This window comes from Silurus meridionalis, chromosome 17 (assembly GCF_014805685.1).
Source record: "Silurus meridionalis isolate SWU-2019-XX chromosome 17, ASM1480568v1, whole genome shotgun sequence".
NCBI lineage: Eukaryota > Metazoa > Chordata > Actinopteri > Siluriformes > Siluridae > Silurus > Silurus meridionalis.
Window position 1 is genome coordinate 27,241,593 of NC_060900.1, and position 19,573 is coordinate 27,261,165.

Here is a 19,573-nt window from a genome sequence, read left to right on the forward strand (position 1 = left end):
AGATTTTGTGAAAAGGGTGTTGAAGTGAGGTACTGATGTAGGTGATGTGATGGAGCCTGGGGTGCAGTCAGCGTGAAAAATTCATTCATCTTTAATAGAGTTCAGAACTTTACAGCAGGAGATCTTTCAATCCAGAAAGTGTATCTTCATGCAACTGGAGCCATGTGCACAGGGTCACTGTCATGCTGGAACAGGTTCTAATTCAAATAAAGGTACACATTTTACGACACTGCATCCCGAAGTAGATCTTACACTACTGCGTTTAAGGAGCATTGAGGAGCCACATGGGTGGAGAAGACGGGTGTCCGGATACTTTTGCCACACCGTGTAATTCCCCTCCAGGCCGCTTGGTGGGAGAAGCGCGTCTTTAGATATTGTGTTCAACCTCCCACCAATGAAGAAGAGAAGACAGTGGAGACGTCGACGCTTCAGCCTGCAGCTCCAGTGTGCAGTTTTACACTGTTAGCGCTGCGGTGTGTGTGTGAGTGGGTGAGAGAGTGTGTGAGAGTTTGTGTGTGAGTGTGTTTTTGTGTGTTTTGGTTATTAAGTAATGTCACTGAACATTTAGGTAACTTTTGCAGCATGAAGCCGCTCTACTGGGATTAATTGGTGTATCTCGGGGCTGACGGTTGGACCGGAAATTAGCGCTGTGAGTCCGGGGGGGTTTAGACGTCAGTGCCAACATGGCAGCAGGTAATCAGGGTCCCGGATCTCCAGGTGAAGATAAGACACCTTCCCGCAGACACAGTGACGGTAATGGATTCATTTCCTGCTTTAAATATTACAACTGAGCTACAGATTCAGTGTGTGGGTTTCACCCCCAGCATTTACTTTCCATAACATTACAACTGATACTACAGCATTTATACACTTCAATATTATCATTGGAATTAAAGTTATCTATCTATCTATCTATCTATCTATCTATCTATCTATCTATCTATCTATCTATCTATCTATTTACACTATTTGTTTATTTGTTTATCTATCTATCTATCTATCTGTCTATCTGTCTGTCTAACTGTTTTTTTTTCTGTCTTTCTGTCTGTCTCCACTATTTATTTATTTATTTGTCTGTCTGTCTGTCTGTCTGTCTCTGTCTGTTTGTCTGTCTATCTCCACTATCTGTCTGTCTGTCTGTCTGTCTGTCTACCCACATCTGTCTGTCTGTCTGTCTGTCTGTCTACAAACATCTGTCTGTCTGTCTGTCTGTCTACAAACATCTGTCTGTCTGTCTGTCTGTCTGTCTACAAACATCTGTCTGTCTGTCTGTCTGTCTGTCTACCCACATCTGTCTGTCTGTCTGTCTGTCTTCCTTCACCATTCTATCCGATTGTCTGTCTGTCTGTCTGTCTGTCTGTTTACTATTGTATCCACTTGTCTGTCCATCTTTATATCTGTCTGTCTCTCTGTCTAACCAACCATTTGTCTGTCCATCCTTGTATCTGTCTGTCTGTCTAACCAGTTGTCCATCCATCCATATATATTTTTTTTTATCTGCCTGCCTGTCTTTTAACATTTGCCCAGGGTTTGACATAGACGTGTGTGTGTGTGTGTGTGTGTGTGTGTGTGTGTGTGTGTGTGTGTGTGCGCGCCCGCACGCGCAATTGTTTTGTTTGAAATAGAATAGAATACTTTTTCATATTCATCCCTTTCCATTCAAATCCACGACGGGCAAAAACGTCACCGCGTTTTAATCCGAAAAAAGAAGAAGAAGAAAGTCTCTTTTACCTTTTTGTTGTCGTCTTTCCTCCCTTACACTTTAATCGTTCCTTAAACAATCTAACGTAACTCGACACTCCATGTAACAATGCTTTCAAAATGTTAAAAAAAAAAAAAAAAAAAAAAACACACCTGGAAACTGTAAAAGACGCCTGAAATAATCCCGCTGACCCTCCCGGTTCTCTGTTTCACAATCTTTTGACGTCATTTTATTTCTGTTTGTAGAAGCAGCCGTAGTGATGTGTATTGATAAACTGTGATATTTGCTTTAGGAGTTCCTGGTATACATCCGTGTCATTCCAAATCAGAGTTTATTCTAGACGTCAATGAAAAGAGATGGAGGAGAAAACAAGCGTTTTATTGAGAATGAAGTGACTGTAATGAGCCTCTGCTGAGTTCAGACTAAATCACTGACAGGAGGCTGAAATAAACACCATGAACCCTGAAACACACCTTTACTGTAACCGTGCCTTTATATTGTTTTATATATAAAATCTCCTACATGTTTTTTAGAAGAAAAATAATACGTGTGCATAACTAATAAAGAACTTTAATCCATTGAACACGAGCTTCTCCAGGAATTCCAGAAGAATTTCATTACAAAAGTGTCTTGGTTTTGCTGGTTGAGGAGAATCAGGTAGAGCAGGTCAGACCGCCTTCAGCATCATACACTTTCTTTGACTGTGTGTTTTCTTTTACCTCGTTATTCAAACCCACACCTCTGCCACAAGGAATTTATTTTTTAAATGAAAGTAGTTTGAATGACATTTGATGGAGTTCAATTACTGAGTCAATAACAAGTTTATTGGTGTCAAACTGTCTGTCTGTCTATCTATCTACCATTCTGTCTGTCTATCTATCTACCATTTTATATGTCTGTCTATCTATCTACCATTTTATCTGATTGTCTGTCTGTCTATCCATCTATTCATTTGTCGGTCTGTCTGTCTGTCTGTCTGTTCACCATTTTATCTGATTATCTATCCACCATTAAGTCTGTCTACCATTTTATGTATGTCTGTCTGTCTATCTGTCTATCTATCCACCGTTTTGTCTGTCTGTCTGTCTATCTGTATGTCTATTCACCATTTTATCTGATTGTCTGTCTGTCTGTCTAAGCATCTATTTATTTACCTGTCTGTCTGCCTGTCTGTCTGTCTATTCACCATTTAATTTGATTATCTATCCACCACTGTATGTCTGTCTACCATTTTATCTGATTGTCTGTCTGTCTGTCTGTCTATCCATCTATTTATTTACCTATCTGTCTGCCTGTCTGTCTATTCACCTGTCTGTCTGTCTGTCTAACTATTTGTCTGTCCATCCATCCAATTAAAAAACAGTAACACTTTTTTAAATTGGAAGTAGTTTGAAAGGCAATAACGAGTGTATTGTTGAAGTGAATTGGTCTCATTTTGTCTGGTTGGGACGAGGCGTTCTGTCGCGTGACGTAGACACCATGATGGAACAGTCAGGGGATCTTTAGATGGCACAAGTCATGTGAAACATCAAAGCAGCATCCTGGGTCATCAGGACACCTGTGTTTTCCTACACAAACATGGATGCGGTGTTTTTTTTTTCTCTTGAACTTAAACTAGGAGACCAAAGATGTTCCACTGGATTTTATGGAGATTTTTGCTCATACAAGGATGTTCGTAAAGTCAAGTAGATGAGGTGAGGAGGCCTGGGGTGCAGTTAGTGTTCACATTCACCTCAAAGTTGAAGTTGGAGCTCTATAAGCAGAAGATCTTCTATTCCAACCCATGTAAAGCAAATCTTCATGGAGCTGGAACAGGTTTGGGTCTCCTAGTTCGATTATAGGAAAAGATTTTGCGATTCTGCATCCAAAGACGTCCTATACAATTGTGTGTCCAACTTTTTGGTAGCAGTTTAATGAAGAACCACATATGGCATAAGGAAAAAAAGGGTGTCCCAATACTTTTGGCGGCACCGTTTCTACCGTGTACCCTTTTTTTTTGTTGTTGTATTTCTCCATCGTACAGTCGGGTTGGTTGTGGACAAGGAGTCGTGTGTGTGTGTGTGTGTGTGTGTGTGTGTGTGTGAGAGAGAGTGTGAGCATGCTGGGTGGAGTGCCTAACCGCTCAGTGTGAATGAAGGCGCTGATTGTTGTCGTGTGTGTGTGTGTGTTTTAACAGGGTGCAGTGTGCAAACATCCTCGTCACTGATGCGTCGGAGAGCAAACGTACCTGCACGTTAGTTTTCCTGCACATAGTTAGACAGATTCGTCTCTCTATTAAGATATAAAGATGAGCGTTTACGATGATTGTTCGAATAAACAGATCGAATTTGTTTGGCGAATGAAATCTTTCTTTCTTTGTACGATATTGCAGCACGTGCAAAATCTCGAATCTAATTCGTCAGGGTTGACTTTGCCTACAAGGTAAATCTCGGGTATACAGATATGTTAATGCCAACTTTCTGGTTTCTATGGTAACGGCAAACACGGGGACCTGTATGGCGAAGGGCGTGTGATTAAAGCGGGATTCTATAGTGTTCTGTAAAAGGCTCCAGTCTGAATGACTGTATAATGAATATATCCAGGGTCAGACTGGAGAACCGTATTAACGCCCGGCCGTGTTATCGTTTCTATAGTAACGGCTCGTACTCGGGGACTCGTACAGTGAAACCTGTATTTAAGCCGAGACTAATAATAAACAAATCTAAAAGTTTGTTGGTTTAATAAAGTATTTAACTGAAGTCTTTTGTTTAATAGTTTGGGAGGAATCAGGGATTAAGGTCACTGTTTTCCCGACACAGTAAAGTTCTCAGGAGGAGTCACTTTTGTAAAATGATAAACTCGTGTGTGTGTGTGTGTGTGTGTGTGTGTGTGTGTGAGAGAGAGTGAGAGAGAGAGAGAGAGAGAGAGAGAGAGACCAGAGAGAGAGAGAGACCAAGAGAGAGAGAGAGAGAGAGAGAGACCAGAGAGAGAGAGAGAGAGAGAGAGAGAGAGAGAGAGAGAGAGAGAGAGAGAGAGAGAGAGGACAGGAGACGAGCAAAAGAGAGACTGGGAGAAAGAGAGAGAGAGAGTTCAGGAGACAGGGGAAGACAGCCTGAGAAAGAGACCGGAAGACAGACAGACAGACAGAGAGAGAGAGAGAGCGAGCACGCTCAGGAGACAGATGAGAGAGAGAGACACAGACCAAGAGAGAGAAAGATCAGGAGACAGATGAGAGAGAGACACAGACCAAGAGAGGACAGGAGACGAGAGAGGGACACACACACACACACACACGCAGACCGAGAGAGAGAGAGTCACTGAGAGAAAGAAAGAGAGATCAGAAGACAGACGGACTGAGAAAGACACAGAAAAGAGAGAGACCGGCAGAGAGAGAGAGAGAGAGAGAGAGAGAGAGAGAGAGAGAGATTGGTAGATGGACTGGGAGAGAAAGAGAGAAATGAGAGACAGACAGAGAGAGAGAGAGAAAGATCAGGAGACAGATGAGAGAGAGAGACAGACAGAGAGAGGGAATGTGTTTAATGTGGCTGGAGTGAAGTGATGGGGGTGTAACCATACACATATTCACACCAAAGTTTTTCGTTTTTTGCGGAACATATTTACAATCTGAGAAAATGCTATATTAAATGTAAAACACACACACACACACACACACACACACACACACACACACACACACACACACACACACACACACACACTGTATCACCCAAACTGGGTCTAACAAAAATGTAACTAATTTCATTTCTCTATTTATTTTGATAAAATATGTTCAAATATTATTTTATAAATTACTTGAACAAGCAGTGATTTTATTTCTAGTTGTTTTAAAAAACGTGAGCTGTTCGAATGTTAATTATAAAAAACTTTGTTAATTAAAAACGACGAGCACTTTGATGCATTTCTTGAATATTTACGTGAAGAGCGAGCTCGGGTTCTGAACAGGTTCTGATCGCATCTCGTGTCTGTCCTTCTGCAGCGAACCGAAAGTTAAAGTACATCAGTTTGACCATTTTGGTGATCCAGAATGCCTCGCTCATCCTCAGCATCCGCTACGTGCGGACGTTACCGGGAGATCGCTTCTTCACCACGTCCGCCGTGGTCATGGCCGAGGTCCTGAAGGTCTCCACCTGCCTCATCATCATCCTGTTCCAGAAGAGAGGTGTGTCTGTCGTAATGATACCCCAGAGCGGTCCAGAGTTTAGCAGATGGTGCGTCAGTAATAATGCTCCTTCTTCTTCTTCACAGGAAACATCAAGGACTTTGTGTTCCTGCTGTATGATTCGATAGTGGTGCAGTACTGGGACACGCTGAAGCTGGCGGTTCCATCGCTTATCTACACGCTACAGAATAACCTGCAGTACGTGGCCATCTCAAACTTGCCAGCTGCCACGTTTCAGGTGAGCTTCCTCTGAAGTTCTGCTCAAGTTTAACATCCTGACACTTTCACCCATAACACCCCTGGAGACTCCTCCCATCCGTCTCCTTCCTGTTTATTCAGCATTTTTAGAGGGAATCTCCAGTATCAGAATCCTGCTTTAAAGGGATATTCAGTACAACACCATTTTACACACACACACACACACACACACACACACACACACACACACACACACACACTATGCGATTTGTATGGTTCTTCTCCAAACTGGTGTCTTTGGATGCTTTGGATTTTTCATGTCAGCTGCATCCCAGACCTCCTCACCTCACAAACATCTTCACAAAATCAAGAGGAACATCTCCCCAGAAGAGTGGAGTTTATTATATTAGTAAATGGGGACTAAATGTGGAACTGGATATCTTCAAAAAGATGCACATCTAACGGTTGGGTGTCCAAAAACATTTGGTCATAGTGTGTAAATGGATAAAAACGAGATTTCAATTAAAAAAGCACTTTTTTTTTTTTTTATCTCCTCCTTCTCTAGGTAACGTATCAGCTGAAGATTTTAACGACGGCGCTCTTCTCGGTTCTCATGCTGAGGAAGAGTCTGTCGCGTATCCAGTGGATCTCGTTGCTCCTCTTGTTCGCCGGTGTGGCCATCGTCCAGGTGGAGCAGGACAGCAGCAAGAACAAGGAGGCCGTGGACTCGGGCGCCTCCCAGAGCTACGTGAAAGGCCTGGTGGCCGTAGTGGTGTCCTGCCTGTCATCAGGGTTCGCAGGCGTTTACTTCGAGAAGATCCTGAAAGGCAGCAGCGCCTCGCTGTGGCTCCGCAACGTGCAGCTGGGGTTCTTCGGGACGCTCCTGGGCCTGCTCGGCCTGTTGTGGAACGACGGCGAGCAGATCGCTGAGAAGGGCTTCCTGTTCGGATACACGCCCATGGTGTGGGGCGTGATTTTTAACCAGGCGTTCGGCGGCCTCCTGGTGGCCGTGGTGGTCAAATACGCCGACAACATCCTCAAGGGCTTCGCCACATCCTTCTCCATCGTGGTGTCCACAGTCACGTCCGTCTACCTCTTCGGCTTCCACGTGGACATCCTGTTCACGCTCGGCGCCGGCCTCGTCATCGGCGCCGTCTACATGTACAGTCTACCCAAAGCGGCAGCGCAGCCCACCAGCGCCGGCTCCTTCTCTTCCTCTTCCTCCTCCTCTTCCTCGCAGACGGACGGGTTCCTTCCAAAGTCAGTGCTGGTGAAATGAAACTTTTGCTGGCCAAACTTTCTCTCCCTCAACCTTCACGACTCACTTTTTCCCAGTAATCCCTCTTTTTTTTTTTTTTTTTTACTCAGACTTTTAATCCTCTTCTTTCTGCTGCTTTGGGGTCGGGTTATGCTTTCTTTCTTTTTTCTCTCTCTCTCACTCGCGTGTTACCCCAGCGGGTGTGTGTATGTGCACAGTCATGCTGAGTGTGCTCTCTAATCAGCTGACTCATAGTCCGTTCGGTCCGATCTAAGAAATCTGATCAGACGTGGCCAGACTATCTTTTCAAATCCTGGCGAAAACCTCGATTTACCGAGATCAGGTGTGTTTGAGATAAAACATCACGTCAGGGCTGCGCCAGGACTCGCCGGGGTAAAGCACAAGATCTAGGAACAGGTTTGCCCCTTTATCATCACCCCTCACCCCGATATGCCTTATTCTACACTTACCTCCTCAGGTTTTAGCGTCTAATCTAAATAAGAATCTAAGGGCAGTTCACATGTCAAAGATCCAGCTGTTTCTACAAACATCTGCATAAGCGTCTAACACGATCGAAGTCGTGTTCAAGAATGGACATTGTAGCTCAGTGGTTAAGATGTGGTAAGATCAGAAGGTTGTGAGTTCAAATCCCAGCACCACCAACGCCACCACTCCTGGGCCCTTGAGTAAGGCCCTTAACACGCACATGCTCTATTGTATAAAATGAGATCAACACGGAGGAAACGTTCCAAGCTCTACGTTCCACCATGACATATCTCCATGTGCAGACGTGCATGTGTGCATATTCCACCTAGAAAAACGCATACGTACCCATAAAAACACCTGCCGCATTCGTTTAGAACGATTCGTTCATTTTACACGTGTCTTCTGAACATCTGGGCCTCACCTACATGCGTTTTTACATGCGGCCACGCCCTCAAAAAATTATAGGACGTTCAGTAAGCACATGGTGGCACATGGAGGAGGCCTGAGATGCAGTCAGAGTTAAAAACGTCATCGCAAACGTGTTAAATAGGGTTTATAGCTCTATAGCAGGAGATCTTGCACATCTTCCAACACCATGAAAAAGCAGATCTTTATGGAGCTGGAACAGGTTTCATAGTTCAACTGAAGGTTGACTTTCATGCTCTGGCATCCAAAGACGTCTTATACAATTGTTTGTGGGAACAATTTGGCGATTACGGTGGGAAAGTCGGGTGTCCGAATACTTTTGCCCGCATTGTCTGTGCACGCTCCAGGAAACACACCTGATTTCAGCTTCTCGAGGGAATCCAGGGAATCCTGTGCGCTCAGCCTGTGCACCTACAGCACACGTCGCTGGCATACTGGTCACGAGAATCACGCTCACTGTTGCACTACAGCACTGGGGATTCTGGGAAGATTTGGGAATCTTGGGAATGCTGCGTTTCTAATCGATGTAGGCTGAGCGTCAGGCTGTACAGTGCTGTCTGCTCCTAGGAATCAAAATAAACAGCAGCTGGATTTTATTTTTTATTATTTCTTTTTTTAATAAATATATTTTTAGGAGACTTGAAACTGCAGTCAGTGCCGCACGAGAACGCTGAGGTCTGGACGGACATCTCACACACACACACACACACACACACACACACACTCTGATAGTCAAGGGTTTTGGAGCACGTCACAAACGGGAATCGAATAAACCTCGTCTCGAAGGCGTGTCCCACGTCGTCCGCGATCCCTGTTTCCACTTACGTTATAGCAGCTACAAACGAAGGGCCAAGTTACTAGTCGGAATTCCAAGCCAAGTTTGTTTATTGTAACTTGATCTTGGAGAGTCGTGATGTTATGAGTCCGAATTCCGAATTGATTTCGCTTGCAGTCACTTGCTCAGGTTCCAGGAGACTTATTATCAGGGGGTACATCTTGGAATTCCGAGTTTGTTTGCTGTCACTTGTTGAACTGTTGGCGGAGAAAATTCCAAGTTGGGTTTGATTTGAGATGACTTGCTGAACTTTGCAGTCACTTGCTGAATTCAGGGTACAGGAGACCATTTTATATATATATATATATATATATATATATATATATATATATATATATATATATATATACGTCTTGAATTCCGAGTTTATTTGCGGTCACTTGCTGACCTCGAGGTTGAAGGACATTTGTGATTTTACAAGTCGGAGTTCTAAATTTAATTTGATCGTGACATGCCAAGCTGTGGGCTGAAGAGACCGTCATGATAATACAAGTCGGAATTCCGAGGTGAATTTTTCCCCCACGACGTGTTCCAAAACTTTTGACTGTCGAAAGCAAATATATTTATATATATCAGCATATCAAGGAAACTAATAAGGATTGATGAGCCCAATCTCAGAAAACCACACCTTCCCTGTGTGTGTGTGTGTGTGTGTGTGTGTGTGTGTGTGTGTGTGTGTGTGTGTGTGTGTGTGTGTGTGTGTCTCTTCATATTTGCTTCACTAGTGCTAACAAATGGCTGATGCTGTGCCTTTCTCAATGCACTTGTGACTGTACAGAAGCCGATGTCGAACTGCCAGCGCGTGTAAATAATATAACTTTTATTCCCCTCCCCTTTTTTTTCCTGTTTAAAAACAATTATTTATCGCTGTGTCCGTGATGTTACATAATGTACAAAAAACAAAAAAAAAAAATTTTTTTTAGTGCATATATTTGATACACGCCAAATCGGTTCTCAGAAACACAAAGAGATTTACGGTGAATGTTAATATTAAAACATTATTCTATTTTTTTTCTCTTTTTCTCCGTGAGCACATAAACACATGGTGATGTAACAGTGAAGGGTGGGATGACGTGTGTGTGTGTGTGTGTGTGTGTGTGTGTGTGTGTGTGTGTGTGTGTGTGTGTGTGTGTGTGTGTGTTTATGATTTAAAAGGATTTATTACCAATCTATGACCCTGGGCTTTTCAGCATAGTAGTATATCTTCTTCATTTTATTCTTTTGGCTGCCCCAGTAGGGGGCGCCACATCGGATCATCCATCTCCATACCCCCCTTTTCTCTGAATCTGCCTCTTTCACACCAACTACTTGCATGTCTTCTCTCACCACATCCATAAACCTCCTCCTTGTTCTTCCTCTTTTCCTCTTTCCTGGTGTCTCCATCCTCAGCATTCTCCTACTGATATACCCCATGTCCCTCCTCTGCACATGTCCAAACCATCTCAATCTCGCCTCCCTCACCTTGTCTCCAAAACGTCCTTCATGCGCTGTCCCTCTAATGAACTCATTTCTAATCCTGTCCATCGTCGTCACTCCCAATGAACATTTCAACATCTTCAGCTCTGCTACCTCCAGCTCCACCTTCTGTCTTTTACTCAATGCCACTGTCTCTATTTCATACAACATCTCAGGTCTCACCACAGTCCTATAAACTTTCCTTTCACTCTCACAGATACCCTTCTATCACAAATCACTACTGCTATCACTCTTCTCCACCCACTCCACCCTGCCTGCACTCTTTTCTTCACTTCCCTAACACACTCTCCATTACTTTGCACTGTTGACCCTAGGTACCTGAACTCCTCCACCTTTTCCACCTCTTCTCCCTGCAACCGCACCACTCCACTGCCCTCCCTCTCATTCACACACATGTACTCTGTCTTACTCCTACTGACTTTCATTCCCCTTCTCTCCAGCGCATATCTCCACCTCTCCAGGCTCTTCTCAACCTGCTCATTACTCTCACCACAAATCACAATATCATCCACAAACATCAAAGTGCATGGAGACTCCTGTCTGACCTCTTCCTTCAACCTGTCCATCACCACTGCAAACAGGAAAGGGCTCAGAGCCCATCCTTGATGCAGTCCAACCTCCACCTTAAACCAATCTGTCGTTCCTACTGCACACTTCACTGCTGTCACACTGTCCTCATACATGTCCTACACCACCCTCACATACTTCTCTGACACACCTGACTTCCTCATACAATATCAGCATAGAAGTATATCTGGGATTATTATATAATTATATACTATAGAGACTTATCTGGGACATGAAGCTGCTATTTTTTTTTTTTTTTTTTTTTTTTTATATTAATCCGAAGGTTTTTTTTTTTTTTTTTTTTAAATGCTAATTTTCCTTTTTGTAAAATTATCCTATTTTTTATTTTATTTTTTCATTTTTTATTTTCTATTTTTTCATTAACTAATTGTGAAGAACAATTCACTGGAATTAAACAGGTCTGAGTTTGTTTTCAAAAAACCACTTGGTGTGTGTGTGTGCGTGTGTCTGTGTGTGTGTGGGGGTGGGGGGTGTTTAGGATTAAAAACTAGGATTAAAAACTTTTCTACAGTATTGTCCCTTGAGAACAAATAATAAAATGGTTGCTCTCATATACTAATGCATTAATTCTGACAGCCCTAATATGAATGAATATATATATATATATATATATAATCTCTCTCACTCACTCACTCACTCACACACACACACACACACACACACACACACACACACACACACACACACACACACACACAGAGTAATCCCTCGCTTTAGCGCGGGTGATCCCTTGTTTATCGCAGAATTGCATTTGTCACATACTTAATGTTAGTCTGATTCTCCTTCTCTCTCACGGAGAGCACGATAGACCAAACCCCCACCCCCCACCCCCACCCCAATAGGGAATTGTTTTTATGTTGAAATAATGAAATTTATTACAAAAAATATAACTTTTAATCATAAAATGAAGTAAAGTGTTAATACTGTATACATAAAATAGCATTTTGGGGGTGTTGTCCGTTTATCGCGGTTTTTCAATAAACGGGGAATTACTGTGTGTGTGTGTGTGTGTGTGTGTGTGTGTGTGTGTGTAGATATATATAATTTAATATAATTCATATTCCTAATAAAACGGAAATGCATGCATTTTTTTTTATATATATATATATATATATAAAATCTCTCTCTCTCTCTCTCATACATATATATATGTATATGTATATATATGTATGTCTATGGAAAAGTGAAAACACTGAGTTATTTATGGTGTTTGAGAGACACATTCCTTTTGTTTCTATGTAATGCTATAAAGATTTACTTTGACCAAACAAATCTATAAATTTCCAGATGTTCCACTTTATTTAAATTAAAAAAAATCCTCCCTCAGCATGAAGAACAGATTTACCATCTGGACCCTTCGTTTCTCAGCTGAAATACCATGTAAAACTCGCTAAAGTTGTTCGTTACTAGATGGAGGTTCCTTGTTTATCCCAGAGCAGTCCAGTAGGATGGAAGTGCGGTGACTGGGCAGGTCGTTTCATGATCGATATCACTCCAGACTCACACAAGTTCTTCTGGTAGAGACTAAAATGTCGTATTTGGACTCCACCTTTCTACCGTTCATTCACTGTTTAATTCTTTTACTGACTCAGTGTTTCCACATTTTCATTGCATGTGTAAGTGTGTGTAAGTGTGTTTAATAGTCTCTGTTGGTCATGTGTCTACAAATATTTGGATCTATAGTCTACACACACTTCTAGATATGCATATAAATGCTACAGGGTTACACACACCTTTACATATGAAGGAAACTCCAAAGCCAAATGTGATACCAGGCGTTAACTGCTGCAGTGAGGCTGTAAAACTGAAGCACACATTTCTGGAGTGTCCTGGATTGAGCTCAAAAGTACAAGACACCAGGTTCTTAACAACATGAATCCACGGTGTCTTCGGTCAGTTGGGTGTTTTCTAGAATCACATTATTACCACAAGTCGAGTCAAACTCACGATCGGTTTCAAAGTGGCCCGGCTGAGGAATTTACCCAACAAGCCAATTGGACGCAGGTACGTAAATGTAGACGTGAAGCCACAGTTTTCCCGAAGCGCGATGACGTGTTTGGGTACCGTGATACTCCGCGTGGAACTTTTATTTACTGCGATGTGGTTTGTGTATCGCCTGCTGATCCGATCTGTCTTCCTTCCTCTTTCCTCTAGGAGCTTGGAAAAGGAGAAGGGTAGCTGAAACATGAAGAGCGAAGAAGACCTGGACGAAGCTGATCTGCCTTGGAATATTTTGTGCATTTATTATAGTTTATACAACCTCAGATGAAAAACCCATAACATATTTATTGTCATTATTATTCTTTTTTTTTTACAAAAATCAAGCCAAAATGGAAAAGTACACCTTTACTTTATAAAAGCCCAAGTTTTCTGCGTGTTAACATGAGGAAAGGAATCATATGTCAGCACTAAGCTTAGAGATGCTTCTGCTCACCAATTTGGGAAGGGTTATAAGGCCGCTTCCAAATTATTCAAAGTGGAAAACATTTGAGACAGTTCCCAGTCTTTCCAGGTGTGGTATCTTTGCAAATTCATCTCAAGATCTCACCATGTATGAGGTGCTATCAAAAGTTTTCAAGTTCCAAGTTTTATAGCACACAACAGATGGCAGCACGAGGCTGCACGCACAGTCACAGGGAGCACCGACCTTCATCAGTCAGTGTGCCAAAACACATCATCCTGGCTACATCAGGAGCCGTGCAACTGGTGCTATTCGTTATTCGTGCGAACTTTGATGAAGATCTGGCTCGAAGGTTGCTGTTTTGACACCGTTGCGGAGATCCAGAGCGAATCGCAGAGGACACACACTTTGAAAAGAAGACGAAGTATTATAGAGTCAGATGTAAGACCATCTGTCCATCTGCTATGGCTTGCCCAAAACTGACAGCTAAAAAAGTGCAGAATCAAAATGATGCAATGGACAAAGTCCAAACCTCCACCAGACTGAAGTGCTGCAGCAGTAGTGACAGGTCATTCATGAACCATTCGTTCATATTGAACGAGTCTTTAATGTGACTCAGGAGAACGAGTCATCTTAACGAGTGATTCGTTTATTTTCTACCAGACGCATAAGCAAATGGTGTACTTAGTTTTTCACACATGACCTCCATTTTGGCCTGATTTTTGTCTTAAAAATTCTTTATAATGATACGGTGCAATATGTCATGGTGGTGTTCATCTGAAGCTTTATTTACCTCATTCTAATATTGATCAGGACTATGTGAATTTTTATAACGTCCTCATTATGTAAAACCCCAGAATTTAAAGAGGGTGTATTTTCTTTTTCACACTTGACCATGTCTCCCATTTTGTGGACACACGAGCATAAGATTGGGATGTGCTTCTTCTTGAACATCTTCCACGTTCAGTCACCATTTGGTTTTATATCCTTTTCCTCTTCTGGGAAGATGTTCCATATGTGATTCGTGGAGATTCATTCAGCCAGTTAGCGATGTAGGTGAGAAGGTGAGGAGGTTCTGGGGTGCAGTCAGTGTTCACATTCAACCCAGAGGTGTTCAGTAGGGTTGGTGCTCTATTGAAGGAGATCTTCCAGTCCAACCCATGGAAAGCATATATATATGTTCATGGAGCTGGCTTTGTGCACAGGCGCATTGTCATGATGGAACAGGTTTGGAGAAGCGTCCTGTACATTTCTGTGCCTTCAAATTAGAGGAAACATTTTGGAGAAGAATTACATATGGCTGGAACTGTCAGGTGTCCCAATACTTTTATTCATTTGTGTGTGTATACAGTATATATAAGTATCTCACCTTCAGGTTTTTCCTCTACACACTGCGGACTAATATTCAAAGTGCCTATATATAACCCTATATATATATATATATATATATATATATATATTAGACGATAAAACTCCAATTTTTCACTCCTCTCACTTATAAGAGATGTTTCAGGTCCTGATCATTAAAGCTTTATATATATATATCTTTTTCCTCAGAGATTTAATTCATCTCCAGCAGCTTTTCTCCTTTATGATATTTAAAGACGTCTGTGTCTGATTAAACACTACCGCTGCCTTACATGACGTCTGAATACATGGTGTTTATTTACATAAAAAAAGAGAGCATTTGAAAAAAAAAGATTTTGTCTGATTAACGTGTTTATGCCTAAATAAAAAGTTTTGAATGCATACAAGGAAGATTGTGAGCTGATTATCACACAGAGGTTTGTTGCACAGCGAGCACGGATATGATTTGTGTGTATAATGACGCTAAGGTCTGAAATTGGTCTCTGGTTCTGATCCATCAGCAGTTTTGTTACTGTATATTATCAAATTATGTGGATAGAATTAATTTGAAAGCTTTCCATAGAGGGGAAAAGAGCATCCATAATCATCTTTTGGCTTCTCCCATTAGGGGGCGCCACAGCGGATCATCCGTCTCCATACCCCTCTGTCCTCTACATCTGCCTCTTTCACACCAACTACCTGCATGTCTTCCCTCACCACATCCATAAACCTCCTCCTTGGTCTTCCTCTTTTCCTCCATCCTCAGCATTCTCCTACTGATATACCCCATGTCTCTCCTCTGCACATGTCCAAACCATCTCAATCTCACCTCCCCTCACCTTGTCTCCAAAATGTCCTACATGTGCTGTCCCTCTAATAAACTCATTTCTAATCCTGCCCAACCTCAACATCTTCAGCTCTGCTACCTCCAGCTCCACCTCCTGTCTTCAAGAAGCTTTTATTGTCATTTCAACCATATATATCTGACGCAGTACACAGTGAAATGAAACAAAGTTCCTCCTGAACCCTGATGCTACAACAATCACAAAAAAACACAGGGTTAAGGACTAGTAAGTGTCCTCGCCACATAAAGTGCATGTGTGCAACCTGGTGCAAAAAGTGCAAAGACAACACAAGACAGTGCAAGACAACTACACAAAATGAGCTTTCCTCAGCCTTCTCAGGAAGTGGAGATGCTGCTGGGCGTTTTTGGTGATGGAGCTGGTGTTGAGTGACCAGGTGAGGTTATCTGCCAAGTGAACACCAAGGAATTTGGTGCTCTTGATGATCTCCACGGAGGATCCATCGATGATCAGTGGAGAATGGTCAGTCTGTGCTCTTCTGAAGTCAACAGCCATCTCTTAAGTTTTGTCAACATTCAGAGACAGGTTGTTGGCTCCACACCAGGCTGTTAACCGTTGCACCCCCTCTCTGTATGCTGACTCATCGTTCTTGCTGATGAGAACCACCATGGTCGTGTCATTGGTGAACTTAATGATGTGATTTGAGCTGTGCATTGCTACACAGTCATGAGTCAGCAGAGAGTGAACAGCAGTGGGCTGAGCACACAGCCCTGAGGGGCCCCAGTGTTCATGTAGTGGTGCTGGAGATGCTGTTTCCGATCCGGACTGACCAAGGTCTCCCGGTCAGATAGTCCAGGATCCAGTTACAGAAGGAGGTGTTCAGGCCCAGTAGGCTCAGCTTCTAAATCAGGTGCTGAGGGATGATCGTGTTGAATGCTGAGCTGAAGTCTATAATCAGCATTCGTACATAAGAGTCCTTGTTGTCTAGGTCGTGGAGATAGCAATATCCGTGGAGCGGTTTGGACGATACATCTTTGTCTTTACTCAATGTCACTGTCTCCAAACCATACATCATCTCAGGTCTCACCACAGTCCTATAAACTTTCCCTTTCACTCTCACAGATACTCTTCTATCACAAATCACTCCTGCTATCACTCTTCTCCATCCACTCCACCCTGCCTGCACTCTTTTCTTTACTTCTCTAACACACTCTCCATTACTCTGCACTGTTGACCCCAGGTACCTGAACTCCTCCACCTTCTCCACCTCTTCTCCCTGCAACCGCACCACTCCACTGCCCTCCCTCTCATTGACTTTCATTCCTTTTCTCTCAGCCTGGCTTCCACTACTCTTTCCCATAACTTCATGGTGTGACTGATCAACTTTATTCCCCTGTAGTTACTGCAGGTCTGCACATCTCTATTATTCTTAAAGATCAGTACCAGCACACTCCTTCTCCATTCCTCAGGCATCTTCACACCTTCCAGAATCCTGTTCAACAATTTGGTCAAAAGCACTTTTGTACGTCGCTCTGGAAAAGGGCGTCTGCTAAATGCCGCAAATGTAAATGTAAATGGATAAAAACTCCACTGCATCTCTCCTAAACATCTCCATGCTTCTACTGTTATGTCATCTGGTCCAGCTGACTTTCCACTCATCATCCTCTTAATTGCTGCTCTCACTTCCTCCTTACTAATCTTATCTACATCCTGCTTCACCAACTCCACATCGTCCAACCTTCTCTCTCTCTGATTTTCCTCATTCATCAGTTGCTCAAAATACTCCCTCCACCTTCTCAACACACTCTCCTCACTAGTCAACACATTTCCATCTCCATCCTTTACTGCTCTAACTTGCAGTACATCCTTCCCAGCTCGGTTCCTCTGCCTGGCCAATCAGTACAAATCCTTTTCTCCTCCCTTAGTGTCCAACTTCTCCTTACAGCTCCTCATATGCCTTTTCCTTGGCTTTCGCCACATCCCTCTTAACCTGCTGCCGCATCTCCTTGTACTCCTGCCTACTTTTCTCATCACTCTGTCGATCCCACTTCTGTTTTGCCAACCTCTTTCTCCTTATGCTCTCCTGCACTTCCTCATTCCACCACGTCTCCTTGTCTTGCTTTCTATTTCCAGATGTCACACAAAGTACTTTTCTAGCTGCCTCCCTCATCACTCCTGCAGTAGTTTCCCAATCATCCAGCACCTCTTTATATAAACACGCTCTATTATTGAGCAAAAAAATCTGATGTGAGCCAAGCAGGGACTTTTAATGTGTACGGTGCTTGCCGGAAGCAACTCTATTTTGTTTGAGAAAAAAAATAAATATTTAATATGGTAATTCTACACGTATTACATAAATCCAAAAATCATTTAATAAGTAGGGGATGTTTTTAAATATTTATATATTTATTGTATTTTATTAGAAGTATTTATTTTATGATTTTGTTTGAACAATTTAGTCTACTGCTTTTTTATATTATCCTAGCTAAACCGGAAGCCGGAAGTAAATCACTAAAATTATTAAACGTTTTGAATATTAATAATATATCATAACTCTTTAAAACCTTGTATTACTTTATTGATCATTAAAACATATTAAACGTGCAAAAAAACATTTTTTTTATTATATATGGATTTTGTTTTAATGCGCCTTGTTTTACATTCACCAAAATAAACCCCCCAAAAAAACTATTAGAATTCGAATTTATTTACAAATATAATTTGCAAAATATTTAGTTTATTATTTATTTATTTATTTATTTATTTATTTATTTATTGTAATTTTTTTATGATTTCAATCGGAACATACGGGAAACTCCCCCATTCTAACCGGAAGTGTCGTATGTTGGAGTTGTCCACGCATCCCGGAAGTGAGACGGAGAGATCGGGAGAAGTTTGGGCTCGCGCGCACATCTCTTTTAGCTGGTGTGTTTTGTAATTAATTTAAAGGTGAGTATTTATATTTTTCATTATTGTTTTTATATGTTTGTATTATTATTGTGAACGCCGGGAGTATGATCATGAAGCTGAAACGTGAGACAGTGTGTGAAAAGCGAAAGTAGGCGTGGTTTTGTAGCTTTAGCTAATTATTCAGCTAGTCACTCAGGTGCTAGCTGTTATCTCGTGAATTTATTCGGTTCAATATGAAAGATTTATATTTGTATAAGATCTATACATGGATATTTCCTCCACCTTTACACATGCAAGATCATAATTTCAAAATCATAAGTCGGTCAAGAAAAAAAATATCTCCAAATGGAGTGAAGAAGTGACAGGAACTTTCTAGAACAATCCCTCATGAAATACACTTTAATTATAAATTAATTATAATAATTATAAATTATTATTCATTTATAAAAAAACCGAATCATGGCTCGGATATATTGCATTACATCATAAATACACGACATGTTCTTCGTTATATTAATTCCTGTGCTTTCGTTCTTGTGCACCAGGGGGCGCTGTTGCTTTCGACAGAGTGCTGCAATACATTCATTTTATTATTATTATAATTTTTTTTATTTCTCCATGTTCTACTGTATGAAAGATCTATATATCTGTCTATCTATCTATTTTTCTATCTGTCTGTCTGTCCAAAGCCTATGTTCATGGAGGTGATAATTGTGTGTCTGATTTCTGGTCTGCAGGATGAGTCTGCAGTGGACGGCGGTGGCGTCTTTCCTGTACGCCGAGGTTTTCTTCGTCCTGCTCCTCTGCGTGCCCTTTATCTCCCCCAAACGGTGAGAGAGATCTCAGAGGATCTCGCAGATCCGTGCACTGGAGATTTCTTCCTCCTATGAAATCTCAGATCAGGGTTTATTTTAGTGCTGTGTGCATGAATACGTCTGCCAGTTTGTGTACTGTACTGTGTTTCCCTGGCAACGCTGACTGTTT

The 19,573-nt window shown here is 41.9% G+C and overlaps 2 protein-coding genes across 7 annotated transcripts in view; both read left to right on the forward strand.

The window, feature by feature from the left end:
• The first annotated feature begins 352 nt into the window (after positions 1-352).
• On the forward strand, positions 353-14,647 carry slc35a2 (solute carrier family 35 member 2). 5 transcript variants are annotated; one of them, XM_046871540.1, is made up of 6 exons: positions 353-489; positions 582-753; positions 5,679-5,861; positions 5,948-6,099; positions 6,625-7,319; positions 13,283-14,647. In XM_046871540.1, exons 2-6 carry the CDS (start codon positions 684-686, stop codon positions 13,308-13,310), a joined length of 1,128 nt encoding a protein of 375 aa, XP_046727496.1. In that variant the 5' UTR covers positions 353-489; positions 582-683; the 3' UTR covers positions 13,311-14,647. The 5 variants fall into 5 exon arrangements, with proteins under 5 accessions (XP_046727496.1, XP_046727499.1, XP_046727495.1 ...); XM_046871543.1 differs by having other exon boundaries at positions 389-473; XM_046871541.1 differs by having other exon boundaries at positions 402-481.
• Positions 14,648-18,497: 3,850 nt separating this feature from the next.
• Positions 18,498-19,573, forward strand: part of bcap31 (B cell receptor associated protein 31) — a 15,656-nt gene continuing 14,580 nt past the window's right edge. The window contains exons 1-2 of one of the 2 annotated variants that reach the window (XM_046871437.1): positions 18,498-18,628; positions 19,327-19,419. In XM_046871437.1, the coding sequence (XP_046727393.1) occupies positions 19,328-19,419 (92 nt within the window). In that variant the 5' untranslated portion in view covers positions 18,498-18,628; position 19,327. Of the gene's footprint in view, positions 18,629-19,318; positions 19,420-19,573 lie in introns of both variants that reach the window. The other variant, XM_046871438.1, reaches the window with a different exon arrangement.